Raw genomic sequence first — 22,026 nt, forward strand, 5'->3', positions numbered from 1 at the left:
ACCATTCATTTCGTGTATACAAGCGCAAATGGGGTGGTGGATCAAATTTAAAGTAAATTCATATGAAATATTTAACAATTCAAATTAAACATAATTAACTTTTATTTCATCAACAAACATACGCATTTTTTCAATACTTTTTGTCACACAATTTTCTCATTCGAATTAATTCATACATAATCATGGCACAATTAGCATTATTGACTCTGCTCCTACATCCCCCGCCCCACCAAAAATTTGAACATTGTACATGTATTTGGTACATTCAAATTTTATTTTCGAGCGTTTAACTCCTTTACAATATTTAAGATACACTTTTTAAAAAACAAAATTAAGAAAAAAATAACATATCAGTGATTTGATTGGAAGAAAACTTAACATCGAGCATGAATATTTTTATTTTAATTTTTTATACAATTTCCTATAAAATTGTAGCATGAGATATATCTTAAGACTTGTCTTAAGAGATAGTTTTGTGAAACAGCTGTGACAGATCTTATGATTGTCGTAAGTCAGATCTTAAGATTGTCTTAAGATCTGTCTTAGGACAAATCTTAAGATAGTTTTGTGAAACGCGCCCCAGTATTACAGCCAATAGATTATAGATTTAAATAAACACGAACACGTGTTTTTCAAACGTTTGATAAATACACGCTGAATTGTAGACGGATTTTTCCGTTAGTTCCCGATCATGACAAGGAGCGGGTGTGACCAGGGATAATGATAATGTGTAATGGTAATTGACAGTAATAAATTACTAATTTCAATGTAATTGAAAGTAATGTGTAATTAGCCATATTTTCAATTACATGTAATTATAATTTAATTAATTACCTTTGAGAAAGGGCATGTAATTCACAATTTGTTTTCAATTACATTCAACTACATGTACACTGATGCTGAATGAATGAAAAATAAGCTGCCCCTCCCCCCTTTTTTTGCCGTCATCATAAATCTGTACAAATTTCCATAACTTTTCAGAACATTATTGGGAAAAATTTTAAATGAAAATGTGAAATCTATGTGGTTTTATTCATTTTACTTATATAAACATGACTTAAGTTGTTATTTTTATGATTTTTGAAGAAAGTTTGTATCAACTGTCCTTAACCCATTAACTGATCTTTTGGATAAAATCGTTATTTTTTTTAAAGGGAATTTACATATTTCCTCTTTTTATGAATTGCTGTTTCCTCTTATGCATTTTCTTTAAAACTTTTAAATCAAATGAAAATCCACTTATGACGTCACTCTTTTGTGTGAGCGCTCCATTATTTTTCAGGAATGGAGAGTTGCAAATTATATTGAAACGGCATTTGCTATGTTCAAATTCTCCTTCCTGTGCCCCTACGAAAGAAAGAACTTAAAAAAATTCATTAAGGTAGTATGGGATACCTCCACGTTATGACGTATTTCCGTTTGAAGTATTGTTTTGATTTGCATGAGTGCTTATTTTCGGGTCAAAATGTGTAGATACACCGTTTAAAAGAACACTCTGAAGCTATTTCAATTTTAGTTCTCACAAGTCGGCATTTTAAGTAAAAATAGACAAAAAAGTCGCTAGTATATAAATTTACTTATAATTGTTCTACGGTCATTTGAAAAGCAAACCCCTGTAAAAGGTACTTTCAACATTATTGCTTTTAAACACAATTAAGCAAAAGCTGTATTTCAATTGTTTGAGTAAATGTACAGCACCTTGTGTGCGGTGAGGCATGGATAAGTACGATTACTTCACATTGTGCTGAATTATTATTTATTTATTTATTTATTTATTTTTATTATTATTAACATTTATAAAGCGCACAATTTTACAAATAAAATGCAATCAATGGCGCTGTACATGTACATGTAATTAAAATGACCTAAACAAAGTTAAACAACTAAATAAGATAAGTATAAAAACTATTTTAACTGAAAATAAAACAAAGTTATATAGTTATCTTATAATTAAAACGTCAATTGAATGCACTTCTAAAATAAAAAGCTTTTAAATGTCTCTTAATTAAAAACGTTAAAATCGCTGATGGCTCGTATGTTAGGAGGTACCTCGTTCCACATGGTAGGTCCTGAAATGGCGAAGGATCTTGAAGCAAATGTTTTGCGATTGGGACGGTGAGAGTTTTAGCTACATTTTTCACTAACAAATTTCCTAAAGCTTAAATGTTCATCCAAGTAACATCCAAGATATTTGATATACAGGAGTTTGAGAACATTTGCACCAACCACTTTGATCAATTTCAATGAAGACGCAGATAGCATTTTTTGACTTCCGAATAACATAAATTCCGTTTTACTTGGGTTAAGTTTAAGTCTGTTCAAATTCATCCAATCATTAATGTCTAACAGAACGGTTTCCCAATTTTGTAACACATGATGTTCATCAGTTTTGGCCTTTGGATCAAAGCTGTCATACACAGAGTGATCATCTGCAACCCAAGTAGTGAGACGTCATATTCTTTGATGAAATTTTGTAACGTACTTGCATAAACAGTATAAAGAACTGGGCCACACATGCTGCCTTGTGCTACAGAGAAATCTAATTGTCTAGGTTGAGATTTTGACGTATTTATCTGAACTTCGGCCATCCTAGGGGAAAGATATGCTTTAAACCATTTAACTACTGAATCTGATACCCCAAAATTGGTGTGTAAAACATTACCAAGTATATCATGGTCGACAGTGTCGAAAACAGCCGAAAGATCTAATGCCACTACAGCTATAACCTATTGTTTTTCCATTTTCCAAAGTATATTAAAAGTGAGTTTGAGAAGAGCAGTTTCAGTATTAAATCCCCTCCTGTACGCGCTCTGATAATCTGGTAGTAATTTACAGGAATCCAAGTATTTCGTAAACTGAATTAAGGCACATTTTTCAACTATTTTCGAAATATAACTTAAATTGCTCACCGGGCGATAATTTGAGAATATTGTTTCCAAGGCTTTCTTTTTCAACAGTGGGATTGTTTTTTTTCCCCACTTTTGTGCAAATGTGCCAGATGCAAGGGATTTGTTAACCATAATGGTTATTGTTGAAAACATTCTGATTGTACACACAAGTACTCTGAAGTTGACATTAAAAAGATGCTTGAGTTTCTGATTGACAATATCTATATGGTTTTTGGAGACAAGGTCTTCCAACAATCTATTGGAATTCCTATAGATACCAATTGCGCCCCGTTATTAGCAGACCTTTTTTTGTATTCATATGAAGCAGAATTTGTCCAAAATCTTGTACGTGAAAAGAAGAAAACACTTGCTGTGGCGTTCAACTCGACAATTAGATATATCGACGACGTATTGTCAATTAACAATGGCTATTTTCATTCTTATGTCGATACGATATATCCTGGTGAACTTGAGATAAAAGATACCACAGAGTCTGACACATCTGTTTCATATTTGGATATTTTACTTGAAAAAGACGTTAATGGTAATCTAACAACCAAGCTTTATGATAAACGTGATGACTTTAACTTTTCAATCGTCAACTTCCCTTACTTATGCAGCAATATACCTTCATCACCTGCATATGGGGTATATATCTCTCAGTTGATTCGATACGCAAGAGCATGCTCTACGTATGTACAATTTCTAAAACGAGGTAAATTATTGACAAATAAGTTGATGAAACAAGAATATCAGCTGTCTCGTTTAAAGTCATCATTTCGTAAGTTCTATGGTCGATACAATGACCTTGTCAGCAAATACAATTTATCTTTGAGTCAAATGCTGACTGAAGTTTTTCATACTAATTGTTAGGCCATTATTTACACACTGAATTGTCGACGGATTTTTCCGTTATTTCCCGATCATGACAAGGAGCACACGGCGGGTGTGACCGGTCGGCAGGGGATGCTCACTCCTCCATGGCACCTGATCCCACCTCTGATGTTTGGAGGTCCGTGTTTGCTCTGCACCTATTTTGTATTGTATAATGGACTTTTGAGCTTGAATACTGTTCGTTATCTCCATATATTTCATTGGTAATAACACCTTGGCATATTGTTTTACCAATTTTGATGGAATTGGGTCTGTGGGGCATGTTGTTGGCTTTGCATTCCTGATCACCTGTAGAACGTCGTTTTCCGAGACTGTCTCAAAATGATTAAACTGTTCTGTACATTTTATTCCGAGATTTGGATCAGACTGTTCGAAATCATCTAATGTTTTACGAATTTTCAATATTTTTTCCATAAAGAAGGAGCTGAATTCGTTTGCCAATAACTCATCGTTGGTATTCGGTGGCATAGGATTGCCTTTTACTCCTCCGATTAAACCAAAAACCAGTTTATACATTTTAGATGCATCTTTGCCACATTCAGCGATAGACGAATTGATATGTTTGAACTTGTTATATCTTAAATGTTTCCTGTAGGTTTTTTAGGTTTGCCCATCTGAACGTGTTGTCATTGTCCTCAGTCTTGTCACTTCTCCATCTCCTTTCAGCTGACCTACATCGTGCTTTAAGGTGACTCGATTCCTCTGTAAACCACGGTAAAGTTGGTCGGATCGTTACTAGTTTTTCCTTTTCAGGGGCATGTTTGTCTAAGATGTTTTTTAGTTCAGAGTTATCGAACTTAGCTAAGCCTTCAATATTGGGTTGTTCTGTCGCATTGGCATTAAATTTCTTAAGATCCTGAATAAATTCCGTTGGGTTTATGTCCTTAATATTCCTGACTTTCCTAGATTCCCTGGTGATCTTAGGCTTAGATAAGGACATAAATGTATGAATGAAGCTATGATCGCTAATTTGAAAGTCTTGGTTGGTTCTAAGCAAACTATCTTACCACTATTTCGCACCATAATTAGATCAAGCGTACATGTATTTCCGGATCGATGTGTCGGACAGTTTACAAGCTGTGTCAATCCCATAACTTCACAAAGTTCAGTCAAGACAATAGTCGTCACTTTTGTTGTAATGGATGTTAAAATCACCACAGATGATAACAGCGTTACAATTTCTTGAAAACAGACGGATAACATTTCATGAAAGTCTACAATTGCTCATCACTTCTGAAATATCGGATCTTTTAATTAAAAAAAAAAATTAAGCGGATTATAAAACAGCGTAAACTGACCCAAACCAGGTTATACTCGAATAATTTGGCCAAGAATTAGAATCATTCCTTATAATTTAATTCTAAAATCATTAAACAACTGTGGGTGTAAAATTTCGTTGTTTTTTATTAGTTCAAATTTGCCGCTCAATAATACAACCCTAGTAACGGAAGTGATGGGAAGCGAGGGGAGGTAAAAACTGATACATAGTCCCAGCAGCCATGTTGTTTTGTTTACATTTGGTAAGAGATTCTTTTGAATGCTGAAAAAGAAAACATCAAGGCAAAATGCATCCATTGTTTTACGTAAATATACCAGAAAGCTAAAAATGACATCAAACTTTGTCACACAAATGAATTACGATACAAGCATGAGTAAACTTGCTACAAGTCAGTATCTATTTATTTCTGTCACAAATGTCCCAGTAGAAAGTATCTTCAATGTAGCAGGAATATCTTCAAACCTGATAGATGTAAGTTAGGGGACACAATATTTGAAAATGTCATGTAAATAAAATGTTATATCTGAATCTGATATGAATATAAAGGAACGTTCTGAACAATTTATTTAAATGTTTTCTTAAAATGTAATTTGTAATTTAATTAATTACATTTGCAAAGTAATTGTAATTTAATTAATTACATTTCAAAATCCTTGTAATGTATTGATAATTCAATTGAAGGTTTTGGGCAAGTATTTGTAATTCAATTAATTACTTTCCTATGTAATTGACCCCATCCCTGGGTGTGACCGGTCAGCAGAGGATGCTTTCTCCTCCTCCATGGCACCTGATCCCACCTCTGATGTTTTAAAGGTCCATGTTTGCTCTGCTCCAAAATTTGTATTGTTTAACGGACTTTTGAGCTTGAATACTGTTCGTTATCTCCATACATTTCATTGATACCACTTTATCAATGTCTTTTCTTGCTTACCATTAGTGCAACACCACTCTGATGATCTTGATCCTGGCCTGATTATATTAAGGTCTCACCACTACTATTAAAAGTCATTTGTCCGGAGCCTATCCAACGTGCTTCACTAATACAGAGAATGCTGGTGTAATATTGCCTCACCATTTATATAATGTATATGAAAAAAAAAATACAAGTAACGTAATGAATACATAAATAAAAGCTTGTCGTTTAAAGAAGAGATGAAAAAGGCTAGTAAAGTGTATTTTACATGAAATACAAAAACTCAACAAGGGGCCTATGGGCCACATTGCTCACCTGAGCACTTTGGTCAGAGAAAAGCAGAAATCAGTTCAGTATTGAACAGTTTAAATGTTTGTGGTCCCACCCTACCCGGGAGGGGCAGGGGAAGGGATCATGATCTGAGCAAACTTGAATCTACACTAAATGAAGATGCTTCCATATTTATATGACTAATCACTGCTTTAAGAGATTTTTGAATATTTTATCATATATTCCTATGTAAAAGTTTGATCTTCTATTGTGGCCCCGCCCTACCCACGGGGGCATGATTTGAACAACCTTGAATCTACACTACCTGAGGATGTTTCTATATTAATATGACCAATCATGATTCTGCGGTTCTTGAGGAGATTCTTATAGATTTTTTCTATATATTTCTATGTAAAAATTTGATCGACCATTGTGGCCCCACCAAATTTGAACAAAAATGAAACTACACTACCTTAGGGTGCTTCCATTTTAAAATGACTTATCATGGCTTCGCTGTTGTTGAGGAGAAGATCTTTAAAGATTTTTTCTATATATTCCTAAGTAAAACTTGATCGCCCATTGTGGCCCCACCCTAGCCCCGGGGTGTATGATTTGAAGAAACCCGAATCTATCCTACCTGAGGATGCTTCCTTATAAATATAACTAATTATGGCTTTATTGTTCTTGACAAGAAGATTTTAAGATTTTTTCTTTATGGATTTCCATGTTAAACTTTGTTCGCCCATCGTTGTCCCACCCCACTCGTGGGGTCATGATTCGAAGAAACTTGAATCTACACTACCTGAGGATGCTTTCATATCAATACGACTAATCATGGCTTTGTTTATTTTCAAACAGTTTTCCTATGTATTTCCATCTAAATTTTGATCGCCCATTGTGGCTCCACCCTAGCCCTGGGGGTCATATTTTGAAGAAACTTGATTCTACACTACCTAAAGATGCTTTGATACAAATAATCATGGCTTTGCTGTTCTTGAGAAGATTTTTCCTATATATTCCTATGTAAATCTGTGATTGTGGTATTACTCTAGTCCCGGGGGTCATGATTTGATGAAATTTTGATATACACTGTGTAGTGAAGCTTTCACCTAAGTTTCATCTTTTCTAGCCCAGTTGTTACTGAAAAGATTTTTAATAGATGACATTAAATTTTCACTAATTCTTAATCATCTCCCCTTGAAAGACGGCTTAGCCCTTCATTTGAACTAACTTTAATCCCCGTCACCTAATGAATACTTTTGGCAAATTTGGGTGATATTGGCCAAGTGGTTCTTTGAGAAGGAGTCGAAAATATGAAAAGTTTACAGACGACACATGACAGACGGACACCAGACACTCTTCGATCAGAAAAACTTACTTGATCTTTCAGCTCAGGTGAGCTGAAGTAGTAATTCAGAACTTTTTTTTGAAATATATTTTCATTCAGAAAAAAGTAAGAAAAATCTGTTATATATCACAATCTTGATATGTAAATCTTATTCACTTCATAAATCAGACATGCCAAATTCCATGTTTATTTCAAGTGTTGTATCACTTTAACGTCTCCGGAACTAAATAATCCAACCCACAACCTCCCTTCACAGTCAATACTCAGTCCCATAGGTTTATCTCCTCCTAGTTTGTCCACACATCTTAGGAACTGGCCATTCTGATCTAAAATGTGTAAACAGTTATTGCGTTCATCGGCCACAATGATGTGACTCATGGAGTCTGTTACTATTTGTCTGGGACAGAATGGTTTCTTTCCCCCTGGAGGTTTGTTGTTGTATCTGAATCTAAATTTTCCTGTCCTGTCCACCACTACCAGTGCTCTAGCATTAAGATCAGAGGCCACTATGTCTCCATTGTTGTTCTCCACGACATAAATTACATATTTCCCTCCTTGATAGATTTGATCACCATGTTCATCTTTATTTATTACCTGTATCACTCTTTGTCCTTGGTAACGAACTATTTTGAATTGATTATAATCAGTAGTACACATACCAACTAGGATTTCCCCTGATCTGTTAAAGCACAGTCCTGTTGGATGCCAGCCCATTGGTGTTGTGATTAGTGTCTCTGTCTTTCCACCTCTGACAATGTTCACAGTTGTATTATGACCATCACTATACATTACATCTCCATGTGTGTTCACTGTAATATCATTAGGGAAGAACTCACGTGTACTGGTGACAGTGTCTTGTACAGCTCCATGTAAGTCTATACAGGTTAGCATTTTGTCTTTTCCACTTACCCAAGCCTTATTCGATCCCACACAGGCCACTTTAAATAAGTTTTTAACATTTGTTTGAATGTTTGCAATCACTCTGGCCTCTTCCAATAATTCCTTAACTGTTGAAAAGGAGATTTCATCTGTCAGACTGGATAGTGATGTCTGTGTCAGTGTAGTCTTGTATTCTCCTAACTCTATACTGATTTCTCTCCCTTGGACCGTGTTTGTTTGAAGAGAGGGAAATGGTAAATCAGGTATTTGTGGAATAGTTTTGTATTCATCCAGTCTTGATTTGTAGTTTGTGACATCAGAAACATTGTAAGACTTAAGAATTTCTTTTTTTTCTTGAACAGTTTGGCTCATACTGGAATTCTGAATTCTGAGTTGGAACTGGCATGATTGAAGAGTTGTAATATGATGATCTCTGAGTGATTGGATCAGTGACTCAATTTTGTTAAAGATGTTGTCCACCTCTAAGTGCCATTGATTTCTTTGATCAGTAGCTTGTTTTCCTAGAGCTGCAAAATGAGTGATAGTTTTAGAAATTTTGTTTTCAGCATATGCTTCTTGTGCTGCGTGTTTGGAAATGATGACCTCAATTTCTTCTGCTTCTCTTTTGATAATTTCTTTCTTCATTGCAATGATGACTGCTATGTCCACAACCTCATGATCCTGATGTAGACCTGTGAGACATTTTATGCAGACCGGGACATCACACTGTTGACAGTGAACCTCACATCTCTGGTGGGAATGAGATGTACACTGAGGGAAGACAAGCTGTACTGTACGCTTTGTGAAAGGAACAATGTCATGCTTCATGGACTTGAGATTGTTGACATGTTTGTTGATGCAGTCTTCACACAGACCGACTTGGCAGCTGTTACAAAATTGCTGGACAGGTTTGATACAAATGTTGCAAGTGATGACATCCTGTGCCTGAGTGACGGCAGAGGCCATTACTTTCCCTAAAGGCTGTGGTCATCCTGTAAAAAGATTTTTTTATATTATTAGATAAAGAAATGATCGTATGTATATATAATTTTTGATATCCATTGAATATTTTCTTTTTTATTTCTTATGTTTACATCTAAACTGTCAGTTAATTATAGCCATCTTTCACTCCAGATATGGAGGAAGTGTTAATTGTCAACCGTTTCATATGTCTCTTCAATTATGTAACGTACAGATCGATAGAACATATTTATGCTCTTTTACCCGCTTTATATAAAGTATATACAGATATATATAATTAAAATATAAGTTTTAGAATGTCTTTTCTTGTTAATAAAAAAGATAAGGATCGCAATCATTGCAGAAAATTACTCAACTCGCTTAGGCGGGTTAGCAATGTTGCAAAAGTTCATTCTCGTATAAACAAAGAGAGCAATTTATTGATAAATTTACCAAAAAAAGTATATGTAGTAAATTATCCTTTGTCTAAATTAAATATGCTTTCTCTCAAGATCAGTACACAATTGCAATGAAACTAAAACATATAAATATTTTCGAGGATATTATATAAAAAATTACACTATATGCCCTAATTCTTGGTACATGTTTTAGAATGTAATTTTAGGTCACAAATATGTTGTTTCTTTAGTTTACATTCATTCTCTTTATAAATAGTATACATAGATCATACATATATACATAGATCAATGGATATTAAATTTTTGCCAGCACTAACACGAATATCAATTAGCTCAGAATGATAGTAATGATCTTTCTTGTGTCATAGCAGGTCTGCCCTAAATGCATTATTTTTTTTTTCGTATGCATATTTACCATTGAGAAAATAAAAATGTGAAGACACTTTGGATTACTATTACCAAAGAAAATAAAACTCCGACAATATAGATCTTGTAAGAATTAGGAATTCGAAATAAATCTTCAGTAGGAATAAAGTGTTTATTTTAATACTTTGCACATGAACTAGTATAATTAACTTGAGATATTGTGTATTTTTAACGCCGTTCCCTCATAATTATTTGTTCCAGGCCTAAGCCTATTGTTCCATGGAAGTAATGCCTTTTATTTAAGTTCTCAGGATGACTTAAAAGAATATTGATTGTTTATTAAATTTGAGGTAGCACCAACGTTGATCTAGAAGAAAATACCCCTGTCATAGCTAAACCTTATATCAAGCGGTTAGAATTTTATTAATCTTTACATTATTAAATCGAACGTTAGCATATTTTAATATAAAATTATTTTGTTAATACGTACAAAATTCTTTGGCGAGACAAAAGGATTATTTTTTCTTTGATAACAAAAAGGTGTGTTAGCTTTTAGTCCAACTTTCGGTTTGGTATTAAGATAATTTTACATAGAGTGTCTAACCTATTGAACAGAGGTGCAGGAGTTATGTCTCTTTCATCTGTTTATTTTTTAAATAAATCAAGTGCTATATATATATCCAATTTTAGTGACCGGTTACTAGGCGCTCGGAAAGAAGTTCTGCAGGAATAGACTGTGAGTTGTCTCCGAAACGAAAACACAACATGTACGCTCAAAATAATACACCCTCTCCAATAAATTGTAACCCATATCAAAGCATTTCCTTAAGCTCCACCAGTAAGATAATAGCTAGTTCAAATGAGGTTCTAAATGTTAGACCCGAGTCAATTCAAATAACAAATAAATCGATGACAGACGGAGCCCCCATGGTCAGTCCAAATCTCCAGCAGCATCCCCAATTCTGTGTACCACCAGGGTATCCCCATTTCCCTGCTCCCCCTGTTCAGAACATTCTAGTAGATATCCATAATAAGTTGTCAAAGTTGAACTATCTTGATAAAATTTTAGCGAAGTTAAATAACCTAGAAAAGAGGTTCTCACATATGGAACAAACTATCCACGAAATTGCAGAGGAAGTAGCTAAGTGTAAATCAAGCTCTGATGCTTTGGAAGACACTACAAATGCAATCCTAACCCTGATTTAGCTAAAACAAAAGGCGAGCTTTTGGATCTGAAACCAGAACAATGCAAGACAATTTAGTATTTTTCAATATTCCCGAAAAGCAATTGAAAAACCTGAGGACACAGAACAAATTTTGTATGAATTTATGGAGAATGACATGAAGGTAGACAGTGAATTGACCAAAATAATCAGCTTTGAGAGGGTTCATACATCAGGACCTGTTGAAAAGAAAAATCATAGGAAAATTGTAGCAAAATTTAGTTTTCACAAGGAGAACGAAATTGTTCGATCCCATTCAATAAATCTGAGGGGTACAAACTTCTTTGTCCGGGAACAGTTTCCTACTGAGGTCCTTGAAACTAGAAAAAAAAACTATATCCTTCATATAGAGGAGCCAGAAAAAATAATCAACGAGCAAATCTGGTTGTGAATAAACTCTATGTAGGCGGAAAAAATAATCAACGAGCAAATCTGGTGGTGAATAAACTCTATGTAGACGGAAAAAATAATCAACGAGCAAATCTGGTGGTGAATAAACTCTATGTAGACGGAAAAAATAATCGACGAGCAAATCTAGTTGTGAATAAACTATATGTAGACGGAAAAAATAATCAACGAGCAAATCTGGTGGTGAATAAACTTTATGTAGACGGAAAAAATAATCAACGAGCAAATCTGGTGGTGAATAAACTTTATGTAGACGGAAAAGAGACAAACCGCTAAACGACACAGCTTAGGACAGCAGAGAAGGTTTAAGTCAACATCATTTAAAGATATGTAGCTGAAACATTCAGAGATCTTTAGATAAAAAAATAAAGGATGAAAATTTCCAAAATCTTTTAAGAGAAAATGATTTGATTTTTTTATGCGAAACATGGTTAGAAAGTGATGATTGTGAATTGTGTGATTTTGACATTTTCCCACATGTACAGAGAAGTAAATGTAAAGGCGGTGGGTTGTTTTGTGCTTCGAAACACTGGTTAAAAAATTTTTTTTTGTCTTTTTCTGAGATTCTTAATGATAGTATCATCTGGTTAAAACTAGATAGGCAATTATTTGATTCCGAAACAGATCTTTATGTGGCCTTTACCTACATTCCACCTGAAGGCAGTATATATTACTCCGCATATAATATTGAAATATTTGATGTTTTAGAAGTCAGTATTGCTAAATATTCGTCTCGTGGAAATGTTATCGTTATGGGAGACTTGAATAGTAGATGTAGAACGGCAGTGGATTTTATCGAATCGGATATCATCTATAAAACCTTACAGAATCATATTTTAAGTGTACTAAGTTATATTCCAGATGAAGAAATTACGAAACGAAAAACATAGGATCTTAGTACTAATTCTCATAAACGGGCCCTCATTTCTTTGTGTAAATCCACGCAGCTAAGAATTCTAAACGGTCGGTCTTCTGAAGACAAAACGGAAAAGTAATATTTTGTAGTGCGAGAGGAACTAGTTTAATAGACTATGTCCTAGTTGAAGATATTTTCTTGCGAGACAATTTGTGTAATTTCTGTGTTGGCGATTTTAATATGCATTCGGATCACGCGCCTATTTATCTTACATTAAATACAAAAGCAAACAAAAAAAGAGGACCACAATATTCACCCCGTCCCTTCTATGAAGTCGATAAAAATATCATGGGATCCTGATGCAACAAATGAAATTAAAATACATGTAGACAACTGTATGCCAAATATAATATCTTCCTTGGAAAATATCGACGAATCTCCAGAGGGCATCAACAACACAGTTAAACACTTCTCAGATGCAATATTGGATACGTTTAAAAAGTTCACATATAACCCTAATAAGAAACATTACATAGCAAAAACATCAAGGACTGAGGACAAACCATGGTTTGATGATCAGTGTCGAGCTTTATATAAAGAATGCAGGAAAAATTTGGCGTCTTTCAACATAGCTAGAACACGAGAGAATCATGAAAACTTGTTACTGCTAAAAAGAAATATAAAGCAGTGGAAAATCGACTTAAAAACAAAATCAAAGACAAGAGGGAAATCAACTAGAGTTGCTCCTCTTATACAACCCAAAAAGATTTTACCGCGTTTTAAAAGGACCGAAAAATAAAGTTGATTCAACTCTAACGAAAAGTAAAAAGCTTTGAAAAGTGTTTCCATGATAATACTGAACTTGAAATTGTTGATATATTCACATACTTAGGAGTTGATTTAAAATACAATGGTAAATTTGATTGTTCACAGAAATCATTTGCTACCAAAGCTAAAAAGTGTACTTTATCTTTGCGAAAAGGGTGAAAGGGAATGATCTAAATGTTGAGACTACACTCTCTTTATTTGATACATATGTAGGTTCTGTTCTTCATTATGGATGTGAGACATGGGGATTCATAAAGCCCCACATGTTGAGCAAGTATACATATTAACTTTTTGAAGAAAATTATGTTGCTTCGAAAATATACAAATAACTTAATGATTTATTTCGAATTTGGTAGATGCCAAATGTATGTTCAAAGAAAACTTCGAATTCTGAAATTCTGGTGTAATTTACTCAATACAAATAATTGCATTCTGCAGACATGTTATAAACAACCGTTATATGCAAGTATGAAGAACAACAGGAAAATTGTACAAATTGGTTAAGTGCAGTTAGAAATAAACTATATTGTTTAGGACTTGGAAGTTTTTGGGAACAACAAGAAGTTGGTAATGTTAAACAATTTTCTTTTCTTGTAGAACAGCATCTTTAACTGACATTTATACAAAATTGTTATAGTGCTTTTGAAAGCTCGTCAAAATGTATTTTGTATTAAGAAATAATTGACACATTTGATTTAAAAAGATATCTGGTGAAGCGATTGACATACAAAGAAAAGTCTGTGTTATGTTAATGTCGAATTTCTGCACATTCTTTGAATATTGAAAATAGAAGGTATGAAAACCTACCCCGAAATAAATGCAAATGTTTATTTTGTAAGATGAAAGAAGTAGAAGATGAATTTCACTTTGTTTTGATATGCCCGGCATTTTCTGATTTACGTAAAAAATATATTAAGCCTTATTATCATAAAAAAGCCTTCCTTTTTCAGACTCATTCAACTTTTTAGTGCATATAATTTTAAAACTAATCAGAAACTTTGTCAATTTTTATTGAAAGGTACAAAACAAAGGGAAACACTAATTTGTTAAATATCATTAATGATGTTTCAAATTTCAGTTAGTTAGATTCTATCTTTGTTACAAACTCTTTATATCCATACATTTATATATTGTAGTTCATTTTGAATCCTCTGCCATTTGCCTATATTGTATTTATTTTGTGTACCTGTGAGCCACAAGGTTCCTTTGGTCAACAATAAACAATAAACTCCGTCTTTGTACATGTAAACAAAACAATGCGTCGCCGCTGACCGAGGGATGTGTTACCCTTTTGCACACATTTGATAATTGGGGAGTGTACTCACTAAAAAAATGCACTTTTAATTTTGGAAAATGACAATATAATGTACAGGAAATAATACTGTCAGTTAATCAGTTCAGGAATAATGCAAATAAATAAGTGAATGATTTTTTAAATATAACTGTATGACGATAAAAAAAATGTTCCAAATAAATTACACTGTATGATGAGAATGAAGAAATCTTGATTTTTTCCCAAATACTCGGGTACGGATTTTCCCAATTACAAAAAAATACTATAGTTAACTATAGTGATAACTTTGACACTATGTAAACTATAGTTAACTATAGTGATAACTTTGACACTTTGATTTACTAAAGTGATAACTTTGAAAACTTTGATTTACTATAGTGATCACTATGGAAACTTTGAATTACTATGGTAAAAACTTTGATTTACTATAGTGATCACTTTGAAAACTTTGATTTACTATAGTGATAACTATGAAACTATAGTTCAGTCTTTGTGTCTACGCTGACAGGATGTCTTGATTTCCTGATTTTATTAATTTTGGGTGTAGCAGTTTACTGCATTCTTGAGTATTGAATTCCAGGATTTCAGGACTTGCAGCTACTTTACATACATTATGTAATCCAGACCCTTTAATATGGTCAAAAGGAAATCAAGACATTCTGTCAGCTTAGACACAAAGACTGGTATGACCAGTTCTGACCATAAATACACTGCCCTAAAGGAGATTTCCCTCCAAAACCTCGTCCAATGAAATCTCACTAATCGGTCACTTCATAGGTCACTGACCTCTCAAAGTTAATTACCATAAGAGAAACTTATATTTATTCATACTAAAGTAATTCCTAAATAATTATATCTTCTAAAGTATAATATACCTTAAATAAATAATAAAATGCTGAAATAGAAATAAGTTAAATTAAATAAATTTCTTGTAAAAAATAATATCAAAAATTATTTTGTAGACAATAATACTAAACATGTCAAATAAATACAAAATTCTAAAATACTAAAACTATATACACTTTTCAAATATTTACACTTTACCACAGTCAGATTAATTGAGAGACCAGACAGTCTGTGGAAGGTGCGTTAGTACAGAGTCAGACTAGTGGAGGAGCCAGATAGTACAGAAACTAGACAGTCTATGGAAGGTGATTAATACAGAGTCAGATTAGTGGAGAGATCAGACAGTCTATGGAAGGTGATTAATACAGAGTCAGATTAGTGGAGGGACCGGACAGTCTATGGAAGGTGAGTAATTACAGAGTCAGATTAGTGGAGGGACCAGACAGTCTATGGAAGGTGATTAATACAGAGTCAGATTAGTGGAGGGACCGGACAGTCTATGGAAGGTGAGTTAATACAGAGTCAGATTAGTGGAGAAACCAGACAGTCTATGGAAGGTGAGTTAATACAGAGTCAGATAAGTGGAGAGACCAAACAGTCTATGGAAGGTGAGTAATTACAGAGTCAGATTAGTGGAGGGACCGGACAGTCTATGGAAGGTGAGTAATTACAGAGTCAGATTAGTGGAGGGACCAGACAGTCTATGGAAGGTGATTAATACAGAGTCAGATTAGTGGAGGGACCGGACAGTCTATGGAAGGTGAGTTAATACAGAGTCAGATAAGTGGAGAGACCAGACAGTCTATGGAAGGTGAGTTAATACAGAGTCAGATTAGTGGAGAAACCAGACAGTCTATGGAAGGTGAGTTAATACAGAGTCAGATAAGTGGAGAGACCAAACAGTCTATGGAAGGTGAGTTAATACAGAGTCAGATTAGTGGAGGCGCCAGACAGTCTATGGAAGGTGAGTTAATACAGAGTCAGATAAGTGGAGAGACCAGACAGTCTATGGAAGGTGAGTTAATACAGAGTCAGATAAGTGGAGGGACCAGACAGTCTATGGAAGGTGAGTAATTACAGAGTCAGATTAGTGGAGGGACCAGACAGTCTATGGAAGGTGAGTTAATACAGAGTCAGATTAGTGGAGAGACCAGACAGTCTATGGAAGGTGAGTTAATACAGAGTCAGATAGGTGGAGAGACCAGACAGTCTATGGAGGGTGAGTTAATACAGAGTAAGATTAGTTGAGAGACCAGACAGTCTATGGAGGGTGAGTTAATACAGAGTAAGATTAGTTGGGAGACCAGACAGTCTATGGAGGGTGAGTTAATACAGAGTGTAGATTAGTGGAGGGGCCAGACAGTCTATGAAAGGTGAGTTAAGACAGAGTCAGATAAGTGAAGGGACCAGACAGTCTATGGAAGGTGAGTTAATACAGAGTCAGATTAGTGGAGAAACCAGCCAGTCTATGGAGGGTGAGTTAATACAGAGTCAGATTAGTTGGGAGACCAGACAGTCTATGGAAGGTGAATTAATACAGAGTCAGATTAGTGGAGGGGCCAGACAGGCTATGAAAGGTGAGTTAAGACAGAGTCAGATAAGTGGAGGGACTAGACAGTCTATGGAGGGTGAGTTAATACAGAGTCAGATTAGTGGAGAGATCAGACAGTCTATGGAGGGTGAGTTAATACAGAGTCAGATTAGTTGGGAGACCAGACAGTCTATGGAAGGTGAGTTATTACAGAGTCAGATTAGTGGAGGGACCAGACAGTCTGTGGAAGGTTAGTTAATACAGAGTCAGATTAGTGGAGAGACCTGACAGTCTATGGAAGGTGAGTAAATATAGAGTCAGATTAGTGGAGAGACCAGACAGTCTGTGGAATGTGAGTTAATACAGAGTCAGATTAGTGGAGAATCCAGACATTTTATGGAGGGTGAGTTAATACAGAGTCAGATTAGTTGGGAGACCAGACAGTCTATGGATGGTGATTAATAAAGAGTCAGATTAGTGGAGGGACCAGACAGTCTATGGAAGGTGAGTTATTACAGAGTCAGATTAGTGGAGAGACCAGACAGTCAATGGAAGGTGAGTTAATAGAGAGTCAGATTAGTGGAGGGACCAGACAGTCTATGGAAGGTGAGTTAGTAGAGAGTCAGATTAGTGGAGGGACCAGACAGTCTATGGAAGGTGAGTTAATACAGAGTCAGATTAGTGGAGAGACCTGACAGTCTATGGAAGGTGAGTAAATATAGAGTCAGATTAGTGGAGAGACCAGACAGTCTGTGGAATGTGAGTTAATACAGAGTCAGATTAGTGGAGAATCCAGACAATTTATGGAGGGTGAGTTAATACAGAGTCAGATTAGTTGGGAGACCAGACAGTCTATGGATGGTGATTAATAAAGAGTCAGATTAGTGGAGGGACCAGACAGTCTATGGGAGCTAGTGAGTAATTACGGAGTCAGATTAGTGGAGAGACCAGACAGTCTATGGGAGCTAGTGAGTAATTACAGAGTCAGATTAGTGGAGGGACCAGACAGTCTATGGAAGGTGAGTTAATACAGAGTCAGATTACTGGTTGGACCAGACAGTCTATGGAAGGTGAGTTAATCCAGAGTCAGATTAGTGGAGGGACCAGGCAGTCTATGGAAAGTGATTTAATACAGAGTCAGATTACCGGTTGGACCAGACAGTCTATGGAAGGTGAGTTAATACAGAGTCAGATTAGTGGAGGCACCAGACAGACTATGGAAGGTGAGTTAGTACCGACTCAGGTTAGTGGAGAGACCAGACAATCCATAGAAAGTGAGTTAATACAGAGTCAGATTAGTGGAAGGACTACCCAGAATAAACAGTATGTTTTATTTTATAGCCATGTTACATTTTTATAATTTTTTTAATATCAGCAAAAATGACTATTTTCACAGCAAAAAAAATAATAGAAATGCCTAGACAAAGATAACAAGTAAAAGCTCAAGGCATAATATTCTTGAAAACTGACCTAATCCTGCATTGAGGAATTTGTATAATTAAATTATTTAGAGTTAATTAAAGAAGAAATTCAAAAAGATCAGCATCAAGATACTACACTGGTGATGCAAAATTAGTATCATGATTACTCATGATCTAGTGGATTGATATATCGCTGTATTGTTTCACCTCTGCCTATTCATACTTGTTGTTTATTGCTAGAAATTAAGTAAATGAAATAATAAGATGAAATATGTTGATACAGAGTTATTCCCCTTGTGTTATTACTTACAGGTTACATACAGAAAAGACTTATTTGCAGCACAGGGTATACTAAGAGGTACACAAATTGCAGAACTTTGTAAATAAATTAACTCGGTGAAATATCAAGTCATGATCAGTAACAAGCTTTTCCTGTTGAGGTAGAGTGTTTTATTTAATTTATCCTTGCAGAAAATCTGTCATTCATTTTCATTGAGGAAGAAATAACAAACCAAAGAGATAATATCATAAGTTCCATCACAGAAGAAAATCTAAAGGTGAGTCAGCAGTTATCTCTCTTGTTATAAATACATGTAGTAGTATAAATGAGTTGAGTTTACTAGTATTCATTTTCACTGCTCAATAAGTTGCCAGGCTTTGTAATGCCCGATAAGATTATTTTAGCACTTTTTCAGCACATTAAAGTCCTTTTTTTTAAGCTCTGTTAGACAATACAAACATGCAAGTTAAAAAAAATGACACAATTACACATCTACTGATTGATATTATTTTAATTTCTTCAGCTCATTTAACCTCTCATTTATGTTTTTTCAACATTTTCTAATTGGTAAGGCTATAAAAAGGTAAATCAACACAATTTTTTCTTTCCTTTTGTCAATCACTTTTCATGGTCTGTACAAACCCTGGTTTTATAATGTAAAGCTCTAGACAAAAGAATTTAGAATGAAAAATACAATATTAGGGTGGATCCTTTTGTTATTTTTATGAGCCCTTGAAAACTGAATAATGTTTGATTTTATTTGTATTGTAAATATAAAATGCATTATCTGGATTAAAAGTTTCTTTATGAATTTATAAAAAACAATGTTCCAATGCATTTGTAATTATACTCAGCCATAGCAGCTATTTATCACTATTATTTATTCTGTGCCATGGACCAATTTTGGTTCCTCATTTGAATGAAAAATAAGACATTGTTTTAATGTTTTTATTTAGTTTCTTTCTATGTTCACCCAGTGTCTGTTTTACAGGTGTCCTCAGAAAAGTCTCCAAGCTGCTCTGAATTTGGTTTTGTCTTTTTTTTGTCACCCCAGAGATTGGAATCAGACATAGCAACAAAGATTGATAACATCTCTGTAATGATGAACAAAATTACATCACATCAATATGAAAAGTGTTCTGACTGTCCATGTAATGAATCAATATCTGAGTCTACAAAGAAAGAAGATTGTGGTTGTTATACCAATACAGATGAAACAGAAGTCATGGTTTGCTCTAAGTGTTCATTTCTGACCAAGAAAACAATTGTACTGTTGCATGAAATTAACAAGTTATGCAGAAGTACTGTAGTTGAAAACACAAGAGAGAGACTTCTAGGGGCCAGGCTTCCTGACAATGTGTTCATGTCTGTAATTGTTTTTCATGAAGATTCTGAGAGTAGGTAGACTGAGTGTGTCACTTCTTAAAAACCAAGATCCAGGAATGAACGGCCAGGTTCTGTATGTGCAATGAAAATTCTCTTTGGTGCAGTTTAAAGAACAATAAATTGATCATTTTAAAAACTTGCTTTATAAATTTCATCTTTCCTGGCCCAGTGGTATTTGTGATGAGGATATTTAAATGACCCCACCCAATTTTTACCTTTTCTTAATTATCTCCCTTCAGCTGAGGTGAGCTAAAAAGTGTGGAAGACTAAGTGTGATAGACAAGGAAAAAACCTGTAGTCCCCTTCTGTTTCACTGGTAGCAACTATTACTGATTTTCTCACAAAAATCTGTATATTTTACATCCACTGAAAATTATATCCTATTTATGCCCCTCCATGAATATGACCGGGGCATATAGTGTTTGTCATGTCCGTCTTCCATCCCTCCGTCCTTTTGTCTGTCCCTCCATCACACTTTGCATTTAGCTCTGTTCAAAGCTCAGTTTTAAAGAAACTATCAAAGATATTTTTATCAAACTTCATATACTGATAAATATTGATGAGAGCTATGCAACTGCATCAACATTTTTTGACCTTGACCTTTCCTTTGACCTTGACCTCACTTTTCTTGAATTAGTGTTTAGCTCAGCTTTAAAGAAACCATTCATAATATTTTTATCAAACTTCATATGCTAATACACACTGATGTAACCTTTTCAACTGCATCAACAATTTTTGACCTTGACCTTTCCTTTGACCTTGACCTCACTTTTCTTAAATTAGTATTTAGATAAGTTTTAATGATATCATTTAAGATATTTTAACAAACTTCATATGCTGATACATACTGATGAGAGCTATTCAACTGCATCAATATTTTTACCTTGACCTTTCCTTTGACCTTGACTTCATTTTTCTTAAATAAGTTTTTAGCTCAGTTATAAAGATGCCATTCAAGATAGTGTTATCAAAATTCATATGCTGATACATACTAATGAGAGCTTTTCAACTGCATCAACATTTTTTTTTACCTTGACCTTTCCTTTGACCTTGACCTCACTTTTCTAAAATTAGTGTCAAACTTTATTTGCTGATACATACTGATGAGAGCTATTCAAATGCATCAATGTTTTTTGACCTTGACCTTTCATTTGACCTTGACCTCACCTTTCCTAAATTAATGTTTAGCTCAGTTTTAAAGAAACCATTCATAATATTTTTATCAAACTTCATATGCTAATACATACTGATGTAACTTTTCAGCTGCATCAACAATTTTTGACCTAGACCTTTCTTTTGACTTGACCTCACTTTTCTTAAATTAGTGTTTAGATAAGTTTTAATGATATCATTTAAGATATTTTTAACAAACTTCATATGCTGATACATACTGATGAGAGCTATTCAACTGCATCAATATTTTTACCTTGACCTTTCCTTTGACATTGACCTCACTTTTCTTAAATAAGTTTTTAGCTCAGTTATAAAGATGCCATTCAAGATAGTGTTATCAAAATTCATATGCTGATACATACTAATGAGAGCTTTTCAACTGCATCAACATTTTTTTTACCTTGACCTTTCCTTTGACCTTGACCTCACTTTTCATTAGTGTCAAACTTTAAATGTTGATACATACTGATGAGAGCTATTCAACTGCATCAATATTTTTTGACCTTGATCACACTTTTCTTAAATTAGTGTTTAGCTCAGTTTTAAAGAAACCATTCATAATAT

General features: G+C 34.4%; 2 protein-coding genes and 1 pseudogene across 2 annotated transcripts; 2 read left to right on the forward strand and 1 right to left on the reverse strand.

Annotated features, from left to right (window-relative positions):
- Positions 1–7,778: 7,778 nt before the first annotated feature.
- On the reverse strand, positions 7,779–9,437 carry LOC133191593 (uncharacterized). The gene has a single exon (XM_061327340.1). The coding sequence runs from the start codon at positions 9,435–9,437 to the stop codon at positions 7,779–7,781; it is 1,659 nt and encodes a 552-aa protein (XP_061183324.1).
- A 6,632-nt stretch (positions 9,438–16,069) lies between these two features.
- LOC133191594 (uncharacterized) lies at positions 16,070–16,741 on the forward strand (annotated as a pseudogene).
- Positions 16,742–17,037: 296 nt separating this feature from the next.
- Positions 17,038–20,308, forward strand: LOC133191596 (uncharacterized). Its single transcript, XM_061327341.1, has 5 exons — positions 17,038–17,299; positions 17,388–17,452; positions 18,936–18,981; positions 19,095–19,180; positions 19,895–20,308. Exons 1-5 carry the CDS (start codon positions 17,038–17,040, stop codon positions 20,306–20,308), a joined length of 873 nt encoding a protein of 290 aa, XP_061183325.1.
- Positions 20,309–22,026: the final 1,718 nt, after the last annotated feature.

This window comes from Saccostrea echinata, unplaced genomic scaffold (assembly GCF_033153115.1).
Source record: "Saccostrea echinata isolate AGI-Se365-2 ecotype Australia unplaced genomic scaffold, CSIRO_AGI_Sech_v1 ptg000023l, whole genome shotgun sequence".
In the NCBI taxonomy this organism is placed as follows: Eukaryota; Metazoa; Mollusca; class Bivalvia; order Ostreida; family Ostreidae; genus Saccostrea; species Saccostrea echinata.